The sequence below is a fragment of the Rhopilema esculentum genome, chromosome 14, assembly GCF_057945365.1.
Source record: "Rhopilema esculentum isolate cy_ngs chromosome 14, ASM5794536v1, whole genome shotgun sequence".
Lineage (NCBI taxonomy): Eukaryota > Metazoa > Cnidaria > Scyphozoa > Rhizostomeae > Rhizostomatidae > Rhopilema > Rhopilema esculentum.
This window is the reverse complement of record NC_142828.1, coordinates 2,345,576-2,372,999: the sequence shown is the minus strand read 5'-3', so window position 1 is coordinate 2,372,999 and position 27,424 is coordinate 2,345,576. Positions and strand designations below refer to the sequence as shown.

At 36.1% G+C, this 27,424-nt stretch overlaps 1 protein-coding gene across 1 annotated transcript; it reads right to left on the bottom strand.

Annotated features, from left to right (window-relative positions):
• Window positions 1-146: 146 nt before the first annotated feature.
• On the bottom strand, window positions 147-27,311 carry LOC135696009 (fidgetin-like protein 1). The gene is made up of 18 exons (XM_065215267.2): window positions 26,734-27,311; window positions 25,924-26,015; window positions 25,639-25,692; window positions 24,374-24,459; window positions 19,414-19,632; window positions 16,006-16,227; window positions 14,246-14,368; window positions 12,487-12,587; window positions 11,688-11,759; window positions 10,483-10,558; window positions 10,070-10,170; window positions 6,758-6,837; window positions 5,769-5,839; window positions 4,893-5,054; window positions 4,220-4,275; window positions 3,467-3,630; window positions 2,599-2,699; window positions 147-368 (listed from the first exon to the last, which is right to left on the bottom strand). Exons 1-18 carry the CDS (start codon window positions 26,892-26,894, stop codon window positions 246-248), a joined length of 2,064 nt encoding a protein of 687 aa, XP_065071339.2. The 5' UTR covers window positions 26,895-27,311; the 3' UTR covers window positions 147-245.
• Window positions 27,312-27,424: the final 113 nt, after the last annotated feature.

Genomic DNA, 27,424 nt, shown 5'->3' with positions numbered 1-27,424 from the left:
GACATTTTAACTCCACATCTCCCTCTTCGAAAAGTAATAGCCTCCAACTGCACTCCTGGACGAAGCTTCTTCCATCCCATATTTTCATTCTTATGCGGCACCTCGCAGCTTTAAGAGCTTTGACAACAGAGGGATTTGAACATGAGAAATTTAAAATGTAAATAACAATGGGAAACAAAATTTATAGTTACATTGGAGCGAGATACTAAACACCTCGGCCAGCTAAAATAGTTCAGAAGTACCAGTTAAAATGCACCACTGCCATACAGCTGGTTCCATGATGTATATGCCTCCAAGTCTTTCTGTGACACACTTGGTCGAATGCTTTTTAAGGCACTTTCGAAATCTTGCAACAATATAGGCCGAACCTAAAACAATATCAACAAATACGATATCTCACCAAACTTCGAACGCTCAGAGATGAAATATGTATTCTAAATCATTTATTCTGTTGGTAGCCACGATTATAATCTGCAACATGGTACTAAATAAAAAAAGAAACTGCATGTGCCTACATAAAAATGAGGCAACGAGGTTTGGGGCTGATAGTTCAATTTCTCCATTTTTTTCTTTTTCTTTATTTGGGTTAAGCTAGCCCTACCCTTTCTCACTCGCACGCTTGACTCGTCCTCCCCCCTCCCCCCCCCCACCTACAAGTTGGTTTACTCAACTTACTTGAAAGAAACAAACGCTCATTCATTTCATTTTAGTATATTTATACAGGTCAAGTTCAATATAACATGTTTTCCAAGCCGACCTTTCAAAACGAAATTCAAACGAAAGCAGTAATTTGAGAACAAAATATATAAAAATTATATATTCAGAATATGATACTACGTCAATGGAAAGTATCAATATACACTGCGTAAATGTTGCACGAAAATGGATTCAAATGCAAACTCTAAAAGCTTTCTTGCAATTAATCATAAATGAGACAAAACTTATGTCGGCAAACAGGTTTGACTGTTTTTGATAAGCTGACTTTAAAATGTAACATAACTTAGTACGCAATATTTGCAAACAATAGACCGTAAAGAAATATCCGAATTCGCGGAAACAAGCTTTGAAACAAGTTTACGAGCTTTTAAAATTCGACATTTACTCATAATTATTTAATGTGCACGAATTTAATAAACAGGTGGTTGGATTCTGCGAGAGAATTAATCTACGACACAGCAAAATGTGAAATAATGTCAAGTAACACAGAGAAAATGTTGGCATACGCTTTTTCGTTTATATTCAGGCGTTTCTTGCCATCTAGGGGTGTTTTTCGGTGAATTTTCAAACTTGTTGGGCAAATAAAGGATGTCTGGCTCACTTTGTTGACAAAAATGAGGCCTGAACACCCCTCTAGAGCACACTAGCTAGCAATTGCACTGCAACCCCAATAACCTAAGAACAAATTGAGAACAACCAGTTTGAACTTAAATTTACTGGTTCTTATATAGGAATGCCATTTCAGGAAAATAAAGTCATTAAAATAGGCTTGGGTTTAGAAATGATTATTCCATTCATGGTTTCAAAAGATAATCGTTCATAGCAGGGCAGCCAAAGAGATGGGAGACAAATAATGCTGTTAAGTTGGCGGTATCTAGCCAAACTGGGCCGGAATTATGGCTCTAGCCAGGTTCACCTAGCCTGCCTGCAGACTCTTGATTTGATTTGCAAATGTTTATCCTCCTGTAGGATAAACATTTGCAATTCAATTCAAGAGTCTGCAGGCAGGCTAGGTGAACCAGCATGCATTCCATTGCAATTCAATTTCCCGCGCCACCAATTCCGCAGGCTGACAAAAAGGCAGCGGGATGACAAATTGCATATGATAGCGAGCTATTTTCAGCTCTTTTATTAACATTATTTTCATTTCATTCTAAAATCTTTATACACGAATTCCCTATCAGCTATAATACAAATATAAATAAACTACTTCTATTACAATTACTTCTTTAATATATATAAAATAAAGATGTTGCTGTTCTACCTAAGGATCGTGTTTTGGGAATCTTTCCAGTAGGCCAGCCCGGTTTAGTGAACTCAAATGTTCAAAATCTCAAGTCACATAGAATCGCTAAATTTTCAGGCTTTTGTCGGGTGAACTGGCTTTCTTTGAGAAATTTCACTTTACCTGTACAAAAATACTTGATGTTTGGGCCCACAGGGGTGCCCTGGGCCCCCTGTCTTATTTGAACACGATATCCCATCAGAAATCTAAGTACAAGTTATGATAAGCTAAAAAAAACTAAAAATGGAAGACAAGATTTTAAAAAATGTATTTAATAATATGAGTGAATTGAAATTGACGTCTGATCTTCCTAGGAGTCGTGTTTTAATTCGGGATTCCTGAGCTCTTCAAAGGAGCTTTTAATTTTCGTTTGAATTGATAGAGCGAGGAGATCTCCCTTTGTTCTATGGGTGCCCTGGACCACTCCTGCATTTTCACTTCTAAAGCCCAGATTTCAAGAGCTATCTAGATTTTCAGTATTTTTCAAAAGACGACACGCTTTTGAAAAGTCAAAGCTTTGGAAACAAAAATTTCAGGAAATCACTTTTCAGACGAAGTAAAGTTGACCATGCACACATATCTAGTTGAAAAATTACCTCATCAGGAGTGATGAAACGAATATCTTTCATGCCAATGCTTCGAATGGGTCCTAAAGCAGCCTCTCTGCACAGATTAGCCATGTCAGCACCCGAGTAGCCTTGAAAGTAACAAAACGAATGAGAATAACGTAAGGCTAAGAAGGATCAAACAAAAGCCCTTCAGTAGATAGGATGAGGTCATCTACCATATTATAGTAACGAATCATAATCAATCTGTTTCCCCCGACGTTTAACTTGCAGAAATCTTCCAAATTTTTAGATTTGCCTTAAATCTAGCCAAAGTATTTGATCAGTAAACAAAGTTCACTCTTTTGATAGTTCAAATATTGATAAATCTTAGTATTTACTTTAAAGTATACCGTTAAAAGAAAAATCAACAAAGCGGAATAAGGAGCATTTGGAGGGAAAATTGAGGACGGAGGATGGAAACAGCAGAAATTTCCGCCTTTTTCTTAACAATTTTGTTAGGTTTTTGCTCCTTAAGGTATCCTCCACATTCCACATTAAAATGCTAGAGTATCAAGGAATTGTTTTGGTTAAGGGGTGGTATAAAGTTGGGGATTCGGTGCGGGTTTTGACCATGAACAATAAATGGGGGTCACCGTGTTCCCAGGCGAAATCTATCTGAAGCGAAATCAATGCTACAAACTGAAAAAGAGAATCTTCATCTAGGCTAGATAATGTTGAACTTGAAGACATGTGGTAATTGTCAAAATGAGCATGGAAAAGGGTCTGATCGATGCATTTTAGCCCTATCATATGATTGTATTGAACCTTAAATCATAAGTAGTTATATTGGTCCTTTTAGCTTCATAAAATGAGGATGCTAGGGAAGGTTTAGGTACTTCAAAACAGGAAAAATCACCTTGTGTAGAAGCCACAATCTTTGAGTAATCTTCATCCATCAATGAACAATTTTGCTCTGTCATTAAATTCCGAACAATTTGCTTCCTAGCCTCGTCTTCAGGGAGAGGTATATACAGCCTTTTCACGAGTCTTCTTCTTGCGGCTTCGTCCAGTTCTTGCGGCCTGGTGTATCAAATAAAACAATGAATAGGAAACAAATAGCTTCTTCTGGCACCTTGGAAACACCACTATCATACAAAAAAAAATAAAACTGCAATTAATATAAAAATATTCATCCAAGAAATACTCATCGGCTGTTATGACTGGTTTAGAACCTAAACACAGCTAGGTACGTTGAAAGTTCATTTTTTTATCGGTTAAGTATCAGTGTATCAATAAGCATCAAATAAGGCATGCAAGTAATCAGTAAGTGGATCAATGCACAAAATTGCTTGGTGCTCACTACCGTCACAGCCACAAACACAAGCAAAGACCTTATGCGCTCATGGTGACGGTCTAGACACAAGATCATGGCTCAGCTTGATTTCCTAGATCACTTGCATCGTCAGTGCCCTAGCTGAAAATCAAAGCAACAAGGCACAAGCAGGTACGTGAAGAAACGGAATGTTTTGACACTCTTGTGCTTGTATTGTACGTATGTTTATGATTGTGGCCAGCCCGTTCTTACTGGCGCTGAAATCCCTTGTGCTTGTGTTTTTGCTTGTGCCGCAAATGTGGACCAACTTCTACAGACAAGAATGCCAAAACATACCTGTTCGTGGCACCGACCACTAAAATTCTATCTTCATTTTTAGTTGTTGCTCCGTCCTAAAAGAGGTACAATTGTCCTATAGCGCATGTAATTGAGTGGTACTGGTAAGGAAGATAGGGTAAGAAAAACGGGTTTCAAGGAAGATGGGGAGTAAGATAGACTTGAAGTAAGAAAGATGGGGTAAGAAAGATGGGGGTAAGAAATATAACGGGAAGATAAATTAGGTTTATGAAAATTGGTGGTAAGGAAGATAAGGGGTAAAAAAGAAAGATGGTAGGGAAGACAGGGGTAGAAAAAAAGGGTGGTAAGGAAGGTTGGGAGTAGGGAAGATGGGAGATAGCAAGATGGGAGTAAGGGAAATTGGTAGTAAAAAGAGGGGTAAAGGAAGGTGGGTGGAAAGGAAGATAAGGGGTAAGGAAGATGTGTGGTGAGGGAGATGGGGTTAGGGCAGATGGGTGGTAAGGAAGAATCTTCCTCACCCAACGACCCAAAATTTAACGAATCTTAGTTCGAAAAGCTTGCAGTGCTGAAAAGTAAATTAAAAAAGCCATATCAAAACATTCTACTCATCAGAAATAATAAGTAACAATTTTTTCCCAACACTAACAGAATTTTCGTTGCCTTGAATATAAGTCAATCTGAGCCAAAATAAATTTCTTGGAAATTAGCTCACCAACTGAACAAGAAACTCTGTTTTTATTCTCCGTGTAGCTTCATGCTCACCATCCGTTCGCTGTGATAACAATGAATCAATTTCATCGATGAAAATCACGGCAGAATCGTGACATCGGGCCACTGCAAACAACGCTCGAACCATCTTCTCTCCTTCTCCAATCTGTGATAAGAAAATATGCGATTAAATTGATCAACATGTGCCACAACTAAATCCAAACCTCAGGATTACGTCACGATGAAAATGCGATTACGTTAGGATAAAAATGCGATTACGTTAGGATTACTAATGTTTACATGGACTAGTGCTGTTTCTCCAACCTTCTGAAATCTAATTGAATAAATTCAATTAATTTTCAGATTTAAAAAGATGAAAAAAGGAATAAATATCACAAATAGGCCCTTATGATGTACAAAGTTTATCCATAGAAAGGAAAGAAAAGAGATAATAGATTGAGGGATAAATAGCTTTGGGGGCAATGGTAGCAGTATGCAACGGTCTCTAAGCACCATAAACATAGTTGCTCTCACATCATACTAAATTCTTTAACACTCCTTCTAGGTATTGAACCACGAATGTTTAATTACTACACAAAAATCTGCTGCAGCAAAAAACAGGGCCAGGCACTGGAACAATAGCTAATCAAATGCTTGATGTTAACCATCTTGTGTTAACCATGTCACATTTCTGCCATACTCCGAGCAAACAAAAGTTGCATTCACCTTTGTAACCATGTAATTGACACGAAAATACATAGAGAGAAATTTTCTTTAAATCGCTACCCTTGCATCAAAGCCCACTTTCAAACAACCTTACTTGTACGATTTGACATTTGCATAGTTCTTAAAGCAGGATGTGTATACAACTTCTACTTACCCATTTTGAGGTGAGTGACGAGGCACTGATTGAAAAGAAAGTAGCATGGGACTGGCTGGCGATGCATTTACCTTTGAAATAAAAAAGAAAACCTTCTACATTACAAAACCTTTCCTTCGCAAAATTCACATTTTCTTTGTAAACAGATTATTACAAAATTCTATTTAAAGTGGCTTTGAAAAAAGCAAACATTTTACAACATATTAACTAAAAGCTTTTTGTTAATACAGTCGATAAATTGACGCCTTGGTGGAAAATGGACAGGAAAATTTAGCGTGAAAATTTGAAAAGTGGAAAAACTATTTCTTTTCATATTATTACAATTAAATTTATTTTCCTTAAAACAAAAATAACTTGAAATTAAGAGTTGTTCAGCTTTTTACTTGAGAGACGAAATATTTCCCTTCTATACTGGAGAACGTAATGAATAGATGATATAAGGGAGTGGCCCCCTTTGATATAACTATAGAGGGCATCTTATCTCATGATATTTGTTGAGTGGTGTAGCCTGGTTATTAGCTAAACATCTTCTTTTTCTTCTTCCGTTTTCAGCTTTCGCCGAGTCGGGCACACATTCTTTTCCAGTCCGCTCGATTCTGAGATAATTGTTTCGCTTCTGCCCAGTTGATGCCAATTCCTTCAAGGTCCTTTCCACTGTTGCTTGCCACGTCATTCCCTGCCTTCCAGGTCGTCTTTGACCTTCTCGTGGTCTCCACTCCATCGCCTGCTTTGCAATTCTGATGTTGATCATTCTGTTCATATGACAGAACAATCTAAGTCTCGTCTTTCTTAATTTACGCTTAATTTACCAATAACTTAAGTTTCCTCATGTTTCGGCTTTTCTCTTATAGTTTCGTTTGTCACATGTTGTTGCCATCTAACTCCTAACACTCGTTTTAGGCATATTTGGTCGAAAAACGTTTTTAGCTTATAATCTTCTTTTAACTTCCAAATTACAGTAAAGAGCAAAATAGAGAGTGATAGCATACCAATGAGTGTTTTTCCAGTGCCAGGGGGGCCAAATAGCAGCAGTCCCTTTGGAGGCCCTCTTAAACCCGTGAATATATCGCTAGAAAACACAAAAGAAACTCAACTTCAACATAAGACTAAAAAATTATTCGACAAATTTTTTTTTTAGTTTTTATTGCAAACGTATATATCTATAAAACGTAAACCTATTGTACCTGATTCAGTTGTCTTAGCGCGTTCATGAAGGGAGGGGGGATCTACAAAATTCCGTAGCGGGCCCGAGACAACTAAAACGAAAATAAGCAAAGAAAATTGGAGACGAGGCAACAAAAACCAAGACAATGAAGCAAAAACGGAGACGAGGCAATAAAAATGGAGAAGGGGCCATTTCCCGACCCATTATAAAATAGGGTCTTAGGTTACGAATGGCTTGAGGCTAATTAAATATAGGATAAGAAAACACTATTTGGGATTGTTTCTCAATCCTCTATTGGAGATTGTCTCAAGAAAGAGTAAGAAATTGTCACACAGAAGTTCTGTTCAGACCGACGAACAATGACATGTAAAATCTATTGAAGGCCCAAAAATGGAAAATTCAGAAATCATCATATGAAATTCGGAACGCTGTACGAAATGCGATTGCCACGTGAAACTTAAATGCCTTCAGTCACAAAGATGGTTAATTAAATATTAACAAGCATTATGAATCAGTTGCAAAATTCATAAAATATTTAGGCCCGAAAAAAACATGACATCTTTAAGAATTTAGTTGAGATATATATAAAATGGCGTAACTGGCAGATGAGATGTTAAAGCCCAATATAAAAAATGGCTATTGTAATAGAGATGCTAACGATAATCTATAACTAACTCAATAAAATGTCAAACAATGTCAACAAATATTAATGACCGTGTCGTAGAAATTATGAGTAGAAACGGCATCCTTCTGTACGTTTGTTTAAAGAAGGCCCATCGGTGGACTGGTACCTTGCCATAATCAATTGCCACTATTATAAATATTGTATGATGGAGATGTCAAAGACATTCAGATTGTTCATTAAATTTGCAAAAGGTCTGATCAATGCATTTATAACCAAAAAAAACTCATAAACCATTGATACAACTTAATACAATAATATCATATGAATTGAAAGGGAGATAGCTGGACAAAACTAACAAAAAAGCATGAGCAATCTTTTTGTGGTAAAAATGGCTTTGAAAAAAGCAAACAATTGAGTAAACTAAAGATTTTCGTCTGACACGCCTTCAGAGTTTAAAACGTCAGAACATAGACCGACAACTCTACGCTAGGAAATATATATTGTGGATCGAAATAGGCCAATCAGAAACGCGAGCACATGACTGTTGAGGTTGCCCAATCAGTGCCGCTTGCCAATGGAAAAGTTTACGAATGGAGTCCTAAGGTGAAAACGAACCCCTTCTATCTACACGATACCGGGTTTTTCATGATTATGCAGATAGATTCGTAAACTGCCAGATGGAACGGCGATCGGACAGTTTCGATCACCAACTGGGTATATATATATTTCCTAGTGTAGAATTTTGGATCTATCTTCTGACGCTTTTTACTCTGAAGAATGGCAGACGATCAGCTTAAGTATGTTCTGAAATTTTTGCTTTTTTAAAGCCAATATTAACACAAATCTATACAATTATGATTTTCCAAAGAAAAGCGCGAAAAACGTTGCGGAAAACAAGTTATCGGAAGGGCGAGTTTCGGTGATAAGTGAAATAAATAAAGCAGCACAGAAAGAGGAATAGGGATTAACGGATACGTGATATTGGGAGTGACGTAATGGATCCCTGTGCTGCGATGTGAAAATGTGAAGGAATGTACGAGAAGGAAAAATAAGGTAAGCAGGCCTAAGCAGAGTAACTAAAATCATTTGTCCAGTAACCGAGATGTGGCGGCTTTTATAAACTGGGTGATTTGAATGATTTTGGAGACATCAATGCAGCATAGTGGCTTTGTTGAACGTAATAGGCAAAAAGAATTGAACGTAGCAAGTGTATCTTATCTACACAAAACAACGGTGTGGCTTCGTGGAAAACTAGTAAACACTAAAATATTCGTTCTCATGAAAGAAATTTTGTCAAGTCTCAAACTCAAAACTCAAAACATTTCATTCACAGCAATAATTAACTACTACATTTCTATCTAATACTTGAACCACAAATAACAATTATTTTTTACAAAAAAGAAAACTACATACAGTAGATAGTTCGAAGTTTGGTATGTTTGCTGTCGGACATATGAAAAGAACTCACAAGGAGCTATCTAGGTCACAAGTCAGAATTAGCGAGCTATGTCAGCAATAGTTCTTGTGCGTCAGTAGGTGGCAATCGTAAATTTATCGGCACAAGCACCAGCACAAATGACAGATTAGGTTCACCACCCCTTGTTCGTTTTAAGGGAAGCTGCCAAGACATACGAAAAGCTCTACCAGGTTTGATCAGTGATAAGGATGCACATCTACTGTTCTCCTAGCAGAAAATGGGTACATTGTGGAAACAGTGGCTTGAGGCAGCGAAAAAGGGAACCAATAGCCGTCTCACCGTGCGGTTACAGAGTGTTCTCCTTAAAAGGCAGTTACCAAATTTCATATTAGCGAGTGATGTAGAGAAAAGAAACGAGTCATATGACGTCATCACCCAGTTGATACAAGGACAAGTGCCCTTACCGATACGCTCTTATGCTTTACATTGACCGCAAACGAAACTCGGATTTACTTAAACAAGGCCATGATGCAAATGGGTCTTAGAAGTAAAGAGAACCTTTGTCCCGCTTGATTGTAATTTAGCAACTATAGCAATTACAGGCTCTTTGTTTATCTTTAAGGGAGCGCAGAAATTCATTATAAATGGTCTTTCGAGCAGCTGGCTAGAGCCATTGGGTTTTTGAACAGTTCGCCTTATTAAAAGGAGGAAAGAATACTTGCAAAATATTGGGTCCCTTTTTGGTTAGAAGTGTGTTCTTCTTACGCGCTTATCTTACTTTGAAAAATCGTTTCGCTTGAAAGAAGGCAAAAGACCAAAAGGCTAGAGAATGTTGATGTTGCAAATGATACTAGATCAAGGGGGAAGCTTGTGGTTAAGAAGAATTCGCTTCCTGTAAGCTTGCAAAACCTGCAGGCAAATGAGCACGCTGGTTCCAGGCACATGCAAATAGGCGCAATTCACTGACAGGCATATTGTGCGGAAAATGAATCCCGACATGGCAAATGGAATATCGAATTTTCAATTGCTTAACATTGCATTAAGTTCCTTTCAATGTAACTGGCTAGCAAACAAAATCAACTTTATTCTCTTACGGTCTTAACATGGGCCATATCACAATTTCTTGAATCGTTTTCTTTGCAAACTCCAGCCCAGCAATGTCATCCCAGGACACAGGGGCCCCGTGGTCCATAATCTGAAATGGAAAAGCACCATGCAGTTACCTGTTTGTGGTAGCTCAGGAGGATCGCTAATATTAAGCATGAAATCAGAGAATTGAACTGCTGCTCAGTAGAAAACCGTTTCTTTAGCAAAAATATCATTTTTGTATTTAAGCTGTGAAAGAGACGAATCATGACTCACAAGCGCTCAAAAACCGCATCTAACTACGATTATTTCTCTCTTTCTGGGTAATCCTTCCACTTTTAAGGATTTTCAAGCAGCTTTGAGATCGCGCTTTTGCACGGAAACACGCTCTGAACACAAGAAGATTTCAACATTCAAATACCTCATTCTCAATCATTTCGACCATTCTTGGTTCGATGTTTTTTAATCTTTCATCTTGAAAATTACTGTCGCCGTTACTGCAAAAATACAAGCAAATTTAAATACAGTCAAATAAAAAAAGAAATTTAAGATTGCAAATTTAGTCTTTTCCCTGTTGCGAATTTACGTAGAAAATCTAAACAGAATACGCAAAAATGTTTTCTCGACCTAAATAAAATTATATGCTGCCTGAAATGTTTTTTAGCTCGTGTTAACCATGAAAATTAACGAAGACAACTCGCAAAAAACAAAGAAATAAGTTGAAGAAGATCTTACAGGAGAAGCTATTGACAAGAATAAGATGACCAGTATAGAGTTCGCTGAGGTCCATAAAAATATGCAGAATGGTCTTCTTAAAGGTACTACGTCCCGAGCGCGTTAATGATCAAGAAAATATCGAGAATCAGCCTTAGGTGTAGTCTAACAAATGGAAAATTTAAATGGCCAGCGAAATGCGTCGGGACATAAAGTACCTTACTTGAGGTAACAGTGTAGTGACGGCACGTTTTGGCTACAGTTCTCAATCATAACAAGATAGGCGATTCATGATATAAGCCTCTATATCAAACATATAAATTAACACCTACCACAAGCTTTCCATTCAAAGCATAGACAATCATAACACGACATATTTTATATAGCATTCAATACCTAAGAATAACATTTTTCAACAGCAAATTATGCTGGGGTTAATCGCTAATTAATATTTAAATAGTGTTATGATTATATTACAAGAATTTCATGTTCTATTATTAACTACGATAGTCATCAATATTGAGTCATTTTGCAATACACAGGAAGTGTGAATTATCACCAGGATATGTGACGATAGATAGATTGAAAAGTAAACTGGAACGTCATGTTTTCAATTTTAAAAAACTAGCTTTATTCTTCTATGATTTCGAGATACAATACTATAGCAGACAATACTACGATTATACAAAACATATAAAATATTTCTTATTCCATGGCTATACTTCAAAACATTATAAACTAACTTCGAAAAAATAGATAATTATTAAAATAACACCTTCTAAAATATCAACTCCAACTGCCTTGTATGCCTATTATTCATTATCAATTAGAATATTTTCAATAATTGCTAGCTGATTTTTCAGACCAAAAAATAATAAAAGCAATTGTATCAAATACAATGATTGGGTGTACCTGTTAGTGCTTCCATGTCCATTTGCCTCCCGGTTCATTACAGGCGGGACGAACTTGCTAGATCCTCCCCTCCTAATAAAGAAACAAGAGACAATAAGGCTTCTGTTACAATAAGTACTTGCATAAGTAGCCCCCTTGTATAAGAACCAGAGCTCATTTTCTTCAGAAGGGGCTCATTTTATAGTAAACAATTTTAGGCCTGAAATTAAAGTGTTTCTTATTTCCAAGTATAAACAGTTGTGTTTTATATTTTCTGTTTATGTTCTATGATGGTTGCAGTGTGTGTAATCTATTGATATGGAAAATTAAACTTAGATTATGCATTATACACTACTACCAATAACATTGAATACAAATCCATGGACGGTACTGTCATATAGCTTGCCTTGATTTGACTTGACAGCACCTGTCGATAAGAAACTTAGACCCTGATAATGAAAAGTTTCTGTCATTAAGAACCTTTCTGAGTCCTCAGTTAAAAAAAGCGGTTTCTTATATGCAAGTACTTATTGTATATGAACTAAGATGCAAAATAAATGTTGTCCGTGGAAAGCATTGCAAAACAAAATTTTAACCTTTCTATATCATCTGATGTTTAAATGGTAGTTTAAAAAGTGAAAAAATATGAGCCAGTGACATGTCCTGGGCGGGACTCGAACCCAAAGTCAGCGACAGTGTGTGTCGTTCCAAAGAATCTGCGTTTCAGTGATGGGGATCGAGTCCCACCCTCATCCTGTCACACGCTCACTTTTCTCTAATACATGTAAGGCACTCAAATTGTAGTTAATGAAAGCATTACCGAGTTCCAAGTGACTTCTTAGTTTGGCCGTAATCAGAATGCATGATAAGCTTGCTCTCGTTGGATGAATTGGGTTTGTTCTTCTTTCTTTGGTCGATTACCTATACAAAAAGCAAAACAGTTATAGGAAGTTCATTAACACACATTCTGTTTTCTATCTGTACCAATTTCTTTTTGAGTGAAACACAGGAGTGAATGAGGGAAGTTAGATTCGTAGAATAACAAATTGACATCGAATAAAAACTTTTTGGAAGATGATGTATCTTCAAATGTGGTACAATATTTCCATTGATTGGAAAGTTGGGCAGTTCTCATCTACACTTGATGAGAGATGATTGAGACAGTCAAAAAAACTTCATGTTTTGATAACAAAAATTTAACGTGTCTTGGAAAAGACCTCTTGACATTCCAAAGGATAGAAGAGCATTTCACGACGAGAGGTGTATTGGTTGGGATAGAGAAACAATTTTCAGGAGAGGATTTAAAAAAGCAGAAGCTATTTTTTCCGCATTTTTCTTATCTTCGGTATAAAATGTTCTTTGAGGATTGCAAATGGCAAGAATTCAAACCCAGAAAATGGTTTTGGTTCTCAAGTCCAATAACGTGGCCAAGGCTTCGATTCTAGTTGGAGGCATGACGAAGCGTAGAAAGACGGGGCAACATTATTTGTGACCACGCCCCTTTGAAGGTTGACAGACACTTCTTTGCAAATTTATGCTGTTTTCTGACACCAATTCCTGACTTTATCACCCACATACTCTCCCCAAACCTCCCGCTAAGCTATATGCTATAATATCAAGGTTTTGTTGAACAATTACACAAACTGCTTCCAATGGAACATCAAGGTGATAAAATATTGAAAACAAAGAGTTAGCAGGATATCTTGGCAAAAGTAGATTTGGTGCTTCAGAAGTGACATTTTCAGATAGCAACTCTAATTATTTCCTCTAAATATACTATTTATTAATTCTCACAAAGAATGATAAGAAAAATTTGAAGATCTTTGGCAAAATATGCAAAAATAAAATATCCATTTAAGTAAAATATTCTAAAACTAAACTCAACGGTAAATTTAAACTAAAAAGGTAATAAAATTGATTTTCCTTACGCGTCAATTACGTTTCGGTCGTTCCGTTCACAATTTTTTTTGCACAGGTTTAGAAACTTCGAAAACACTAGAACATTTCTCGTTTATGGTCATTTTTATTGTCGAACATATAGGCTATAGGATTTTGACTGGTCGAGACAAAATCAATAAAAATTCCCCCGCTCTGTTATTTATTAATTAAAGAGCCTAAATCCTGGAGCTAAACCCCCTCGTATAAGCTCCCATGTTCAAATTGCCCCCACCAAGACACGCCGGTTTTTTACAACCCCGTTTTTAGCCCGTGATAAATAACATATTAAATTGCATACGATTTGACTTCCAAAATGTTTTCTTTCTGCCAAAACGAACTTGACTAAAGTGAAAACGCTTAAAAATGTAATTTCAATGGTAATTTAAGCCCCCTTGATTCAGTACCCATCTAAAACACCCTAAATTAAAAGAGCCTATAGTGTTTTTTCGAGCATTTACGGTAGCTATATATGAAAATAGTTATGTTTATGTATCTAAATAAATAAACAATTCCCCTAGAAAACAAAAACAGTAACTGCAATATATGAAATTATCAAATTCTTAAATCGTTTATCCATTTAAGAATTCGCAAGACATTGTTTCAAGCCAGAATCGAATCATAAAAAAGTCTACTGCACTCACGTATTGATCCCTTGCTGTCATAAACGTATTTTTACCCTGCAAAGTTGGATTCTCGTCTTCATCCTCAGTGTTATCAGTGTTATTCTTGTACTGATTGTTAGGGTGCCATTTGCGGTTCTTTGCCTAAAAGAGACAAGGAAGGCATCTGTTCTCATCGATATGAAATCACCAAATAGATTACAAGAGTGGAGAATCTTCAGTTCTAGGCCAAGGTACATTAAGTGTACGAGCTTTAATCATTGCCAAAAATACTTGCAACACCGAGCAATATGCGTTGCGTTTTCATACTCTCCATTTCCTTTCGCGAATCCTCCACCTTATGCACCACCTTCCCCCAAAATATGTTGATCATTAAAAAAATATAATGCAACTCACAGGAAAACACGTATTTCCGAATCTCCTATGTTTTTTGCAGTAAACCAACATTGTTCACATATCTATCATATAGCTAATACAGTCTTGCTTGACTGAATGGACTCGGTCATTGCCAAAAGTCCTTGGAAAACCCAGCAATATGTGTTGGGCTTTATCCTTTCCATTTCTTTTCCCGAACATTCCATCTTCTGCACCCTCTTCCCCCAAAACAATGTTGGTAACTTAAAACATATCATAGAAGTCACAGGGAAAAACGTACCCTATAACCCCCGTCGTTTTTATAAGTAAACCTACATTGTTCAAAAAGGTAGGGAGTGGCTGAGTTTGGTCTTGAAAACTGACGATAGTGTACAAAGACAAGCATTGTAGTTCATTCAGTCAAGCGAGACTGTGTGAACTATATGCTAGATATGTGCCAGAGAGACATAATTTTTAACACGATAAAAGAGCCAAAACCATTGCTTTATCATTCAGTCTAATTACATGCTTTTAATAAGAACACTTGGTTCCAGTTTCAGCCTAGCGTTTCTTATTTTTTCGCAAAATTTCAGCCTAAAGTGTTCTTATTTTGTTTCTTATATCAAACTGATATTAATGGTGTTGCGCTGATTTTATCATAATAAGTTTATCATAATAATAATTTAACTATTTAACCAAAGTATAGAAAGTTTAAGTGTAGAAATATGCTCATATACTCAACTTCTTTTAATAGATAGTATGAAAAGAAGAATTATAAAGATAAGTTGAAAGACAAGCACAACGACATGGACTGAAAGATTAGTTACTATAAATTACGTTTATATATTTAAGATTCTATATATATAAAAGATATTTCATCACTTACATCTGTGTTTTATCTTACGTCTTCTGGTTAAAAGTTCATTTTAAATCAAAGGTGAAACGTTGTGTGCAGTGTGTAGTATGAAGTTATCAATTGCTTATCACATTGTTAAACATTTGCGAACGTTAAAATAACTCCTAACAAAAAAAATTTGAAAATCTTTATACAGGGCAAAGCGCTTATTAGAGGAAAAAAATATATGTTTGATAGAATAGAGTATTCACTGGGTTTGAATCAAGGATTTAATGCGTAGTTGTCAGACATTTTCATGGATGACAAAGTCTTTTCTTTGTAGCCCCTACACATACTTATATATTGAGGTACTTGAGTTTGAAGTACTTGTTTGACTTATCTATTCAGCGTTAAGGTATAGTATACGCTTTAATTTTTGAAGAAATTCGATCCTTGGTATGGTCCTACTTGAGTATACGTAGCACTGGCTTGTTTTTTGCAGAAATTTTCTCCTCAATATTCATATAGCTTTCATGCTTATAAAAAGGTTAGCCGAAATACCTGGCTGACAAAAAGCAAAATTAGTGATTACCTTGTTGTATATTACACTTCGGCTTCGTTTTTGACCCTCAGAAGGGTGCGCTGATGCTTCATTTGGGGTGAAACGAAAGCGATCTTCTTTGGCCTTTGTCTCGTTTGATGCAGTTGAATTCACCAAGAAAGGTACAATTTTGGCTTGCTTGCTTGGCTGCGAAACGTCCTCCGGATGTTTTCGTTTGGTAAAAGCCGCTTCATATTTCACTTTTTCGGGTACCTAAGGAAAGATCGATTTGAATATTCTATATGCAAATGCAGAAATGTACGTCAGCAAATGTACTTCGAAGGGAACCTGAACATTTTACAAGAAAATAACCATATTAAAAGAAATTTGTCCTAAGCGTCGCAATGCCAAAAACAATTCTTATTCTTTTCTACTTTTCAACTGACTATCATGTTTATTCTTTCAGGCCTTATTTTTCAGACCTGCACACTTCCAGGTTTATGGAAGCGTTAAGTGTTAACTCGTAAAAGAACAAAATCTGACAGCCAAGCTAGATTGAGTATTAACTCTTGTAACTGGTGCGTTGCAGTTTGTAACTGGTGTGTTGCAATGGAGACCTTTTGCAATGGAATGTTGGAAAATTGGTGTACTTTGACTTGACTTAAAGCTAGCTGTAGAAACTATTTCCCATAATCACGGATCGAATACAAGCCGGCTCTAAGTACGGGAACCCCAAAAAATTAACAAGAAATGTTGAAAATACTAATGGGACAGACAAGAGCAAATAAAGTATTCAAAGACTGTAGCTGATCGAGTGAAATGAATATCCATGGCTGCCAACTTGTGTGGTGGATAAGGCTGACGATAAATGAATCTTTATGGTCGTATCAAAGATGTTCTATAGAAAAACTGGAATTTTCAGAAGTATGAGTACTCAATATAAGAAAGCATCTAAGTGCCTTCCAAAGCCGAGCAGGGGCCTACACTATTGGTTTTCGATCATATTTTACGATGATGACCCTGCACGAGAGGGCATTGATAGAGTAAACTGTCGAAAATTGCTATCACGGTGGAATACTTAACCCATCGTAGTGATGTAAATGGGCCGTCTTTACTAATATTATTTTGCTTCCAGGTTTTTACACAAATCCTAGAAGACCCATATACAAATAAACCTCAAAATAAAATTAAAGGCCCTTGTTGCATATCAATTGACAGTTTTGGCCAGTACTTAAATTACAGGCCAGTCAGTGGACTTACTCCACGAGCCTCTGTTTGGCTACAGCTTCATTTGACGGAAGCTACAACAGAGACTCATAAGAAAAAGTACTCAAAAACTGGCGCGCATGACAACTTTTTGTCCTGAAAATCACAGAGCAGCCTTTGAAAATGCGGCTTTCTAACTGGCTGCCCGCCAAAGAGCTGAAATATATACTGACCCAGACATGTTGCCAAACATCAGTTAAGCTCCGGATAATTTGCAAGCAACTTCAAGACAACTTCAGAAAGACGTTGCTTGTAACTTACAAAAATACTGACGATTTATCTATTCTTCTCTTCGAATTTGGAGCCCTTCAAAATATTTTTTAAAAAAATCCTTTAATATTCCATTAGACTATTACAGATTAACAGCGTTAACGCAAAGATAAACATGAATATATTAAAAATACATATTTTAATGCCACCTTTAAAGAGATTATCACAGTCGCACCAATTCTAGCAACAAATTTCGAGGATTAATGTAACATCTGCACTAAATAATAGATTTCGGATTAGTGCTTGAATTTCCTTAAACATGCATTATTTAACTGGTGGCCAATGAATGAATGAATGAATGAATGAAGACTGAATGTAAAGCTAGCATAATCCAACACCATGCTAACAAGCAAAGCACAATAACAAAACTTGAGAGAATATATGAACAATAAAGGACTGTTCGTGCAGATATTTGGACGAACATCGGCTGAAAGGCGTAAACCTTTGAAAGCAAGTCCACCATCACATTTACCATCATGTTTATAATTTTACTTCAAATGAAAAAGCCAGCAAAGTGTTTAGGCATCATTGTTGTGTTTTAATTAAGTATTTTTGCAGGGCAGGGAACTCAATTATCAAAGATTCAATAGCTCAATTGACAAAGATAGAAGACTTGGGCAAGCAGAGGGTGAAAATCTCAAACAACAGCCCAGATAAAATTAAAAATGTTTTGATATTTTCAACCAACAAGATCACAGTTAAGGCAAATTAGCTTTTTGGAAGCAATGAAGATTTTCATAGCATCAGAATTCATCTACTATTGAGATAGCAAATCAAGGCTGCAAAGCCCAAATAAACATTAGGAATCCCCGGCTGTGAGCTGGAAGAAGGTTATCCAACGATGCAGCAGTTCTGAGGGAAACCAGTGCGTTACTTGAAAAGACTACATAAAGTAAAGGGAATTTTCCGTTGTACTTGGACTTCTATTATTTCCTGATAGAGCTTAAATGCCAAACTATAGATTATTTTACCCAAACCCCATTCAAAGGTAACTTTTATTCGAAAAATCCAAGGAAAAATTTCAGAAAAGGCAAATAAGGCAAAACTTTATCCGAAGGAAGATTGAGGCGTTGCTATAGCAAGGCTTTAGATTTCTAGAGTGTGGTGTCACCAAAAACCTTTTATTAGAATTTTTGAATTTCAACCACATGACATAAAAGATCATAATGAAATACTTTGCAAAATTAGTCAAATATGTCCAAAATCAGTTGGGATATTGCCAATGAAAGATTTGAAGTTTGCTAAACAAAATACAGAGGTTTGGTGTGGAAAGAGCCAATACGCATGTGGCCATATCTCAGCCAATTCGCAACACATTTGGCTGATTTTGCGAAGTTAGAGGTATTTTATGATGCTCTTTCAGGTTATGGAATTCAAATTCAAAAATTTCTAAAAATAGATTTTTGTGACATCATCACTTTTGAACTCAATTAGAGAGATGTGCATTGTCAGCTCATTAGGTTTCTTGTTTGTAAAAGCGCATTTCAGTACCCTGGTAAAAGTTTTGTTTTCCTAATACGCAGCTGAAAATCCATCACTCTGTAGTTATTAGGTATTCATAAGATGAACGCACCTTCTTAACAGCGAGCAATTAAAAATGTCAAGAAATGGGAAATAACCTTGCGTGTATTTTCTTACTCAATAACAGATGACGTTGGAATATTTCTCTTATTTTGGACAAATACTGAGAAGAGACCTTAAAGTTTTATTTAAAATAAAAAATGTTAGGGGCTGTTAAGCACAGAGCAAACAATCACTTCTATTGGTTAGTCTTTCCAACTGGATCGGTTTCTCTAAAATTCTTTGATAATTCTTTGAAGGGTTAAAACGCAAAATAACAATCGGTGGAAATGTTAAAAACCAAAGTAGCAAGAGAACAATTTCTAAATTATAATAGCTTTAGTTGTACAGAAATTTACTTGCCCGTTTAACTGTGCCTTTTTCTTCCTCTTGTAACTTTCTACCTTCACTCCATGAACTTTTAAGTTTCAATGGATTACAGGTTTTGGTGGGCAAGTCACATGAAATCGCTTCTGCCTTCCGCGCGGTAAAATTCGCTTCCTTCACACCCTGACTGGCTGAGTCAGACTTGGAATCACGTGCGATGTATTTCAATGTTCTCTTTTCGCTTTTTTCTTCCTCCTTTGAAATAAAATTTAAGTATAATTGAGTATATTGTGGATGAAAGCGACTTCAGAGGCAAGGCAAGCATTCGAATCAAATTGCAGTCAAGTGCTCTAGCTACTTGGGCCCTTGACAAGAAAGTAAAACGAATGTTTGAATTACTCCGCTGTTGCAAGTAATCTAAAAGTGAAAATTGCGGCCTTTCATATTTTAATTTCAAGTGAATTTCGCAATCCACTGTGAAATTAGATATATTTTTGAGTCGCAAATATGCTTTATCGAAATTTCACAACAACTTGCACAAAAATTATAAAATTGCACCAAATCCATTCGCACTAAAAAACCTTTTGTGCTGAACATTAAAAAAAATTCCAGAAAGGAACTTTCCGCGGGTAATGACCCAGACGCGGAAAGAAATTCACACAGCAACAGCGACATTAAGCATCGAAAATAGCTGCAAAGATTTTCCTTTGATGCCTTGCGAATCGTAACCTGCATCGTTGTTCTCGGGTTACCAATCTTATGTACTTCAAAGCAACCAATGCAAAGCGCGGGTGGAAAATGCAATGTTATTTTATATATAAAATTTCTAAATAAAAAAGACATTACCAAATTGGAATATTTGAAAAGATAACAACAGAGCTCGTAAGTGTGACGTCACAAATAAACTACTTTTAGAACTCTTTAATTTTAGCCATATAACATGAAAGGACATCATGAAATTCTTTTAAATATGAAAAATCAGTTCAGCATCTAAAATATCTTGTGAGGTATGGCAAATGAAAGATTTAAAGTTTCCTAGCGGATAACTGTTATTTTGGCACTGCTCATAAAGTTATTATGAGCCGTATTAAAAAAATTCCAAAATTACATTTTTTGCGACGTCATCACTTAAGAACTCTATTCGGATCAGAAAGAGATCTTACAGCAGGCCTAGATCATCGGTTGGTCGTCTACTTTTCGCAGCAGCTGCTTTTTTCAAAAAAAATAAATTTATATCTTCTCTATCTCGTTTTCTTGTAATAGTTTATTTCAAAATCTTCAATTTTCAAAAAAGGGGAAATATCATCAATATTGTCAACACTATGAAGAGAACGTCTCCAATTTTCGAACAAAATTGCCTGATGTTTCAAAAAATTTGCGGCCAGCCATTCAAAATGCAACATTGTGAAGCAAAGTGCACAGTATAAATTATGTTGAAAAGTGGGCTGATTTTGTGTAGATTCAAAGACGTTATAGAGTGTGGGAGCTATATGTGAGGGAGAGATATCAAAGGACAGAGAATCGAGGCTGCTGTCCTTGGCGTTTCGAAACGTAGATAACAAGGGAAAAACATGGAAAAACCGAAATAAGGATAACATCACTGTCGATGTAGAAAAGCTCAATTGATTTATTTGCTTGGACGAACCGAAAGGAAATACGTCACTGAAACTCTTTGGACTTAAATCTCTCGGAACATGGTGTTTGATTCTGTGTAGCAATGACATTGCACAGCAGAGTAAGGAGGGAAATGCTCTGATAGAAATATTTTCTCATTTTTCTTTATTTCTTTCGATATTCACAATTGCTGTCTGCAGTTAAGAGCTAGCCATGTGACTTTAATTTTGTCAGTAATGACACCTTACACACAGTGTTGCCACTCATACGGGAAAATCCCTACAGTAGGGGAATTTGGGGCTTTGTAGGTTGTAGGGGAAACCTTCAGGGGAAAATTCGCAGGTGTGGGGAAAAAAGCAAAAAATTGTAGGGGTTTAAATTGCTTCTAGAATTAACTCAGTGTCAAGGCACAATTACAGGAAAGTAACCTGCATCACAGTGTCAGAACCTGTTGCATGGAAAAATATACCCAATCTGAACAGGTGGATATTGAAGCCAGTAATTGATTAACTAATCTCCAAAAGAACTGGATGTTTTTATGATATTTTATAGCTGAATTGAAGTTGCGTTTTCTTTGTTTGTAATATTTTACTTTTGAGTCTATGGCATCCGGGTGTATGTATGACTTAAAAAATGCATGCATTTAGTAAAGAAATGCTTCCAGGTCATGATTACACATCATTAACTTGGTAAAACAGAGAAAAACCAATAAGTCTATAACTTTAAAAAGTACATTTAGTGGTAGAGGGAAGTAGAGTAATATTCCGCAAGGCAGGGGAAAGTAGGGGGAAGTATGGAATTTTCTGTGGGAGAATGTAGGGGAAAAACGGCATGGGAGTAAGGGAAAACGACAACATGAGAGTGGCAACACTGCTTACACAACTTAGTGTGAACCAGACTGCTTTCGTTCGAAGCTTAGGACAAAACAACTGTTGCGAGTCTTCTCGCAAATAATAAAGAGTTTGATGCGCAAAGAGTATAAACAAATTCTGAATTTTGCTATCAGTTCATCAAACCAACAGACGGTAAACTTAGCAAATCAAATTTTGCGCCAACAGCTTTCAAAATTGTGATGTCAAATAAATCCTGCATTTATTTTTTAGATACAAAATGTATAGTGCCTATTAAGAGTAGTTTAACAGTCGCATGACGAGTGCATTATTTAAGCAAGGAACTTGGGCTAGCAACTTGGAACTGTCCTCCTTTACACTAAATAGCGTATACAGGTCTATCCTATAACGCATCAAGAACTTTTGACAGACTGGTAAAATAGAAAATTTCGTTAAAACGTTTAGCGGAAGGTTAAAAGAATACACTGACTGCAATAATATTGGTTAGAGATAATTTACAACCTGACTGAAATTGTGACAATTAGCACCAGAAAAAAACACACTGCAAAAACATGTTAAACAATTGTAGAGGATTCCCTCGTTGATATCAACATAGCGCAAAGTTTTCAAGGAACTTTTTCGGGCTGGCGCTGATCGTAAAACACAGTTTTCAAGCGATAATAACAAACTTTCGTGAAGGTTTTTAGTGTAAAGGGCACCTGTAAATGAAAAAACATCTCCTCGCATACTTTTAGGAGCATAAAACCAGCTATTGCAATCGGGAAATGTAATGAGAAAAGGACTAATCTAGACAGGAGAAGGATAACACGGCCTTTTGCAGTCAAGATTTCCTCTACTGTGCAATAATCTGGACCGACATATTCCGAAGTAGGTAGTTTGACTTCGAAAATATCAATAATTAATATATTCATGTGGTATTTTCCCAGCTCGCAGTTTAGTTCAGGGACTTATCTTCGCTGTTTAAGAGCAAAGATCGAACAATTTCACCTGCCTCTGAAATTATCATGGACTATTAAATTTCCATACATAATCCAACCACATATCAAGAGTCAATTCACCGTTTACAGCAAATGTGCTTAGGAATAACAGAATGCAAAGCGAAATTATACTCACTATGTTAGCAATCGCAATGGAGTTATTTAATTTTGGAAAATTATTTCTTTTGCTTCGCTTTTTCAAAGAATCATTTTAAACTATACATGATTATGGTTAAGCGAAATGCTAAAGAAGTTGATTCTTAAAGAAAATAAGGAATATAATTTAATTTTGGTGAAATTTAACATGGGGAAGACTTAGAACTCTAAATTTGTAAGTTGCCTATATTCGGTGTGCATGGACCACGTTTACTTAAAGCATAAGTATGATAAGTACGTAAGGCATAAAGAAGATAGGGTGTTACAACAATAAACTAGCATTGAAATTAAAAGGATTTTTTTATTATCAGTTGACAAAAGTTATAAAAATGATGAAAAAACTTGTTTGAGTTTGTCAAGACAAGGATTGGTTATTGCTACTGAGGAAATGGTTAAAGACAAAAAATTCAAAATCAATGTTTTGTAAGTTACAGAAATTCAAATCGCCTGAAAAATTTATTTTTAGAAATTTAAAAACATGTTTATAACGAAGAGACAAAAAGAGATCAAATCAAATTTATGCACTTTCAGAAGAAGACTGCCTTTTTGGTGCCAGTTCAGCGATTTCTTTTCTTCTTACCATTAAATAAATGATGATGGTTTGAATGCATTAACAATGCAACCTTTTCTATTTGAATTACAAATGAAGTATATTCATCTCCAATTTAGGCTACGTTCACACTGCTCCATATTCGTTTCGCTCCGTTTTCGTTGATGAAAACACTGTCCGTTCACACTTATCCGTTTTCAAATGAATACGATTTGAATACGGTTAGTGTTCACACTGCTCCAACAAAAACGCCGTTGGTGGCCTCATTTTTGGAAAGAGGCGTTCACGAAACCTCAACAAATTGGCATCATTATGATGAAGTTAAATAAAAGCAAATCGTGAAAAACTTTGTTGTAACAGCTACCAAGCCATTGTGAATTCTCAATTTATAAAATTTTGAGATTTGGTGTGCTAGAAAGCACGTATTTTGTTGCCACTATTAATGTATTCAAATGTCTCCGTTCTTGGTGTTCACACTGAAAACGGAGCGTATTCAATATGATGTATTCGCAAGTTTCCGTTTTCATTAGCGTTTTCAAACGACTCCGTTTTCATAGGAGAGTAGTGTGAACACAAGGCAAAAACGGATTAGTTTGACTCCGTTTTCATTTGAAAACGGAGTAATGTGAACGGGCCCTTAGTATGATGGAGCAGCCGCTAGGTCTCTATTTAAAAAAGCTCAACCAGGTGGATGACTTGATTTATTGGTTTCCTATAATTAAACCAATTTAAAATCTCTTTTTGAGATAAAAATTTGATCAATATCTTTCATTCAACCACAACAGTGCCATGGGCAACTTTATAGTTACCCGCAAAGAGGAAATTGGTATACTGTAACAAAAAGTTACCTTGGCATGATTCAAAATCTCCTTGACTAAAGATGAATTTGAAGACCCTTCAGCTAAGCTCCAAGAGCTGCACCAGGACTCAGATCCTGCATCACAAAAAGGGGAATTATCACTTGCGACATGGATAAGCAAGAAAAGTAGTTTTTATACTGAAAAATTACATCTTAGTTTGCATAAGGCAATAATCAAAGACAATTTCTGTGTACCGGGCTTAATAGGGAGGGGGGCTTAATTCAAATTTTGGCTTCATTAGGGGGGCTTCATAAAGAGGAGGGCTAAAATGAGAGGGGGGCCTAAAAGAGAGGGGCGCTTAAAAGAGGGGGGGCACTTAAAAGAGAGGGGCGCTTAATAAAGCTTTTACGGTATTTGTATTATGTATTTGTTTCTACCAAGCATCTGAAGGTGCTTTTAAGAAAAATGAGAAGCTTTGCTCATAGAGGGGTATCCTTGCCTTTTTTCTTCATGACAGAAGTAAAGACATCCCAGCTATGTTGGGTTTCATCGGTATAGTAGAGAAAGTCTACTACATGGATGATACTGAGTCTTGAAAAACAAGCCGCGTCTGAGGCAACAAAATTTGATTTTTATCAGCAGAAAGCACAGATCCTTAGCTACCAAAGAGGGTCTCAGATTTTTCAAATTCATCCTCCCCTTGAAAGTATATCCTGTCAAAAATTGATCAGGGAACAGGTCAAGAGATTTTCAGGCCTCAACTAAAAGTTCTGATAAAGAAATTATGGAAACCTTTGTTACATGTGATTTTTGCCATTTTCAAAATTTCTGCTTTTTTCAAATTTGGTATCATTGTGTGCCTTGAAAGTTCAGCTACTTGAATGTAAAAAATCAAAAAAAGGATTTTTTCATCCAGAAAAGTTTACCATAACCTTAACTCTGGTATGGGGTTATTCATTCTGAAGAGCTAGTTTTTTACTAGTAGGTTTACCAAGTCTTATGGGAATTATAAATATATGGAGTCTTGACTCTTCTAACAGTAAGTATTAATACATAAATATTGACTCAATACATAAAAGTTTCCAATCAATCTTCAATCTTCAATCGTTAACTCCTAAAGGCTTTACAACCAATCTGGAGTATTTACTCTAAGAGCATTAAAAAAAGGAAAATTAACTCAGGAGTAGGATTAATACCATTTCCACCCAGTGCTCCAGTTTGCTGATTTCTACAAAATGCTGCATTTGGTTTTGGTTCAACAAATCCAAGCAAACTGTGTAGGAAATACATTCAACAAATTCAATTGTTCTTACCATTTCTTCTTCCTGACACTATGTTCATTATTGCCCTAGCAAAATTGTTTAGACCTAGAAATGAAATAATATAAACAGTCTTTTAGGCATTTATTATCATTTAGCAAATATATCTTGACAATCTTAAAAGAGAGGGGTAGATTGATATAAAGAAAAGCTTTCTATCCAATAAGAACCAGACTAGGCAGCCTAGCTCCAATTATAATTGTTGCCTTATATAAAAGTGCATAATGCTTCAATTAAAACACCAGTTTGACAACTTCAAAAAAACATAAAGATGCTCACCATTTTCTGCTTCCAAACTGTCAAAAAGCTTTGCATATTGTTCTTGGATAGGGGTAACAAGTGCAAGATACAAATCTTCATTTATCAGCTTACTGCAAAGACATCAAACGGATCTCTTAAACTCACAGACATCAAACTTTTTAGAATCCAATTAGCTTTTTACCATATTTCAATAATTGAGAAATGTGCAAGTTGAAAAATATTCAATTTCTAAAAACAAATTGACATTACATTGACACATAATTGTTTTTCCTTTGCCTACCACAACTGCATAGCTTTAAAGTTTTTATTCCCAGATACGACAAATCTGTTGTTTCAACTAATTAGCTAAAATGTTTCTATTGTACTATTAGCCTTTTCAAAAACAGTTCTTCTCTTACAGTCCCCATTTTACAGCGAAAGACCTCAGGCATCATCCCAAGAAAATTTCAAATGGCCAAGAATCTTTTTCTCATTTGGGTGTACTTTGAAAATATCATTTAGTGCATCCTTTCTCTCTAAACATTAGTAAATTGTAAATAGAATAGAGAAGTTTAAATCTTTATTTTATAAATCAATTTTAATTTTAAAAATTCTATTTTGTGGGGGCCCCGGTCTTGATGAATGATAGCTTGAAAACCCGCACCAACAAAAGCGTTAAATTTCTCATAATAGGCCATCGTAGATCAACATTTGAAACGAAAAGAAAGAATAGATAAATGCCATTTCCAAACTTCAAAACATATTGTGCTCCAGAAAACTTCGACCTTTCTTATGAAAACTTGGTCTCTGAAGTTCATAGTTGCAGATCAAAATTTTGAAACATCATACCTTTGCTTCATTTTTTCCAAGAACTTTTGCATCTTCCGTAATCTTTCAGCTTTATTTATTTCAGGCTCTACATCAACTTTTGAGGAGCCCCTCGTAGTGCATGGAAGGTTCAAATCGTTCCAGTAAGACTGTAAAAAATTATCTTTCGTTGACTGAGCCATGTTTTGGTGTCTCCGTTTGGTTAGGCCATTCTCTAGTGGCGGGAAACTTGTCTCACAGGGTTACAAGGACGAGATAAATATCATCTAATCATTTTTGGTCCTCTCTTTGTTGGACAGCAATCCCTATAAACTATCGATCTTACTTACGAAGAAGCAACCGCAGATGGATGACATCAAAATGGTGTCTGTAAAAAAGCATTTAAGGCTCATTCATATTTTTAGCGTATTTCAAAAGAGAGCGCCATCTGAACCTTTTGAAACTGATATGAAGTTATAACCAGTATTTGCGAATGACTTATTGGTTTGGTCATATTCCATAATTCACATCTAAAGATATCAGAGTAGAGCTAATTCATGCAGACAGTGGCGTAGCGTGCGGGGGGTGTACACCCCTCTTAACTTTCAGGGAACTCGTCGGCAGAATTAAATTTATAACAAAATATTAATGTAACAAAAGAATTTCTGTCGGTAAAATATGGTTTTGCATCTCTTACAAACCTCCCCGACCCCCAACGAGAAAGGTCACGCGA

Excerpts from the sequence above, each read along its gene's own strand:
- LOC135696009 (XM_065215267.2), bottom strand. The coding sequence starts at position 26,894 with ATGGCTCAGTCAACGAAAGATAATTTTTTACAGTCTTACTGGAACGAT. Across the intron at positions 25,693-25,923 it reads CAGTTTGGAAGCAGAAAATG|GTCTAAACAATTTTGCTAGG; the intron begins GTGAGCATCTTT and ends TTTCATTTCTAG. Across the intron at positions 4,276-4,892 it reads CAGAGTTTCTTGTTCAGTTG|GACGGAGCAACAACTAAAAA; the intron begins GTGAGCTAATTT and ends TACCTCTTTTAG.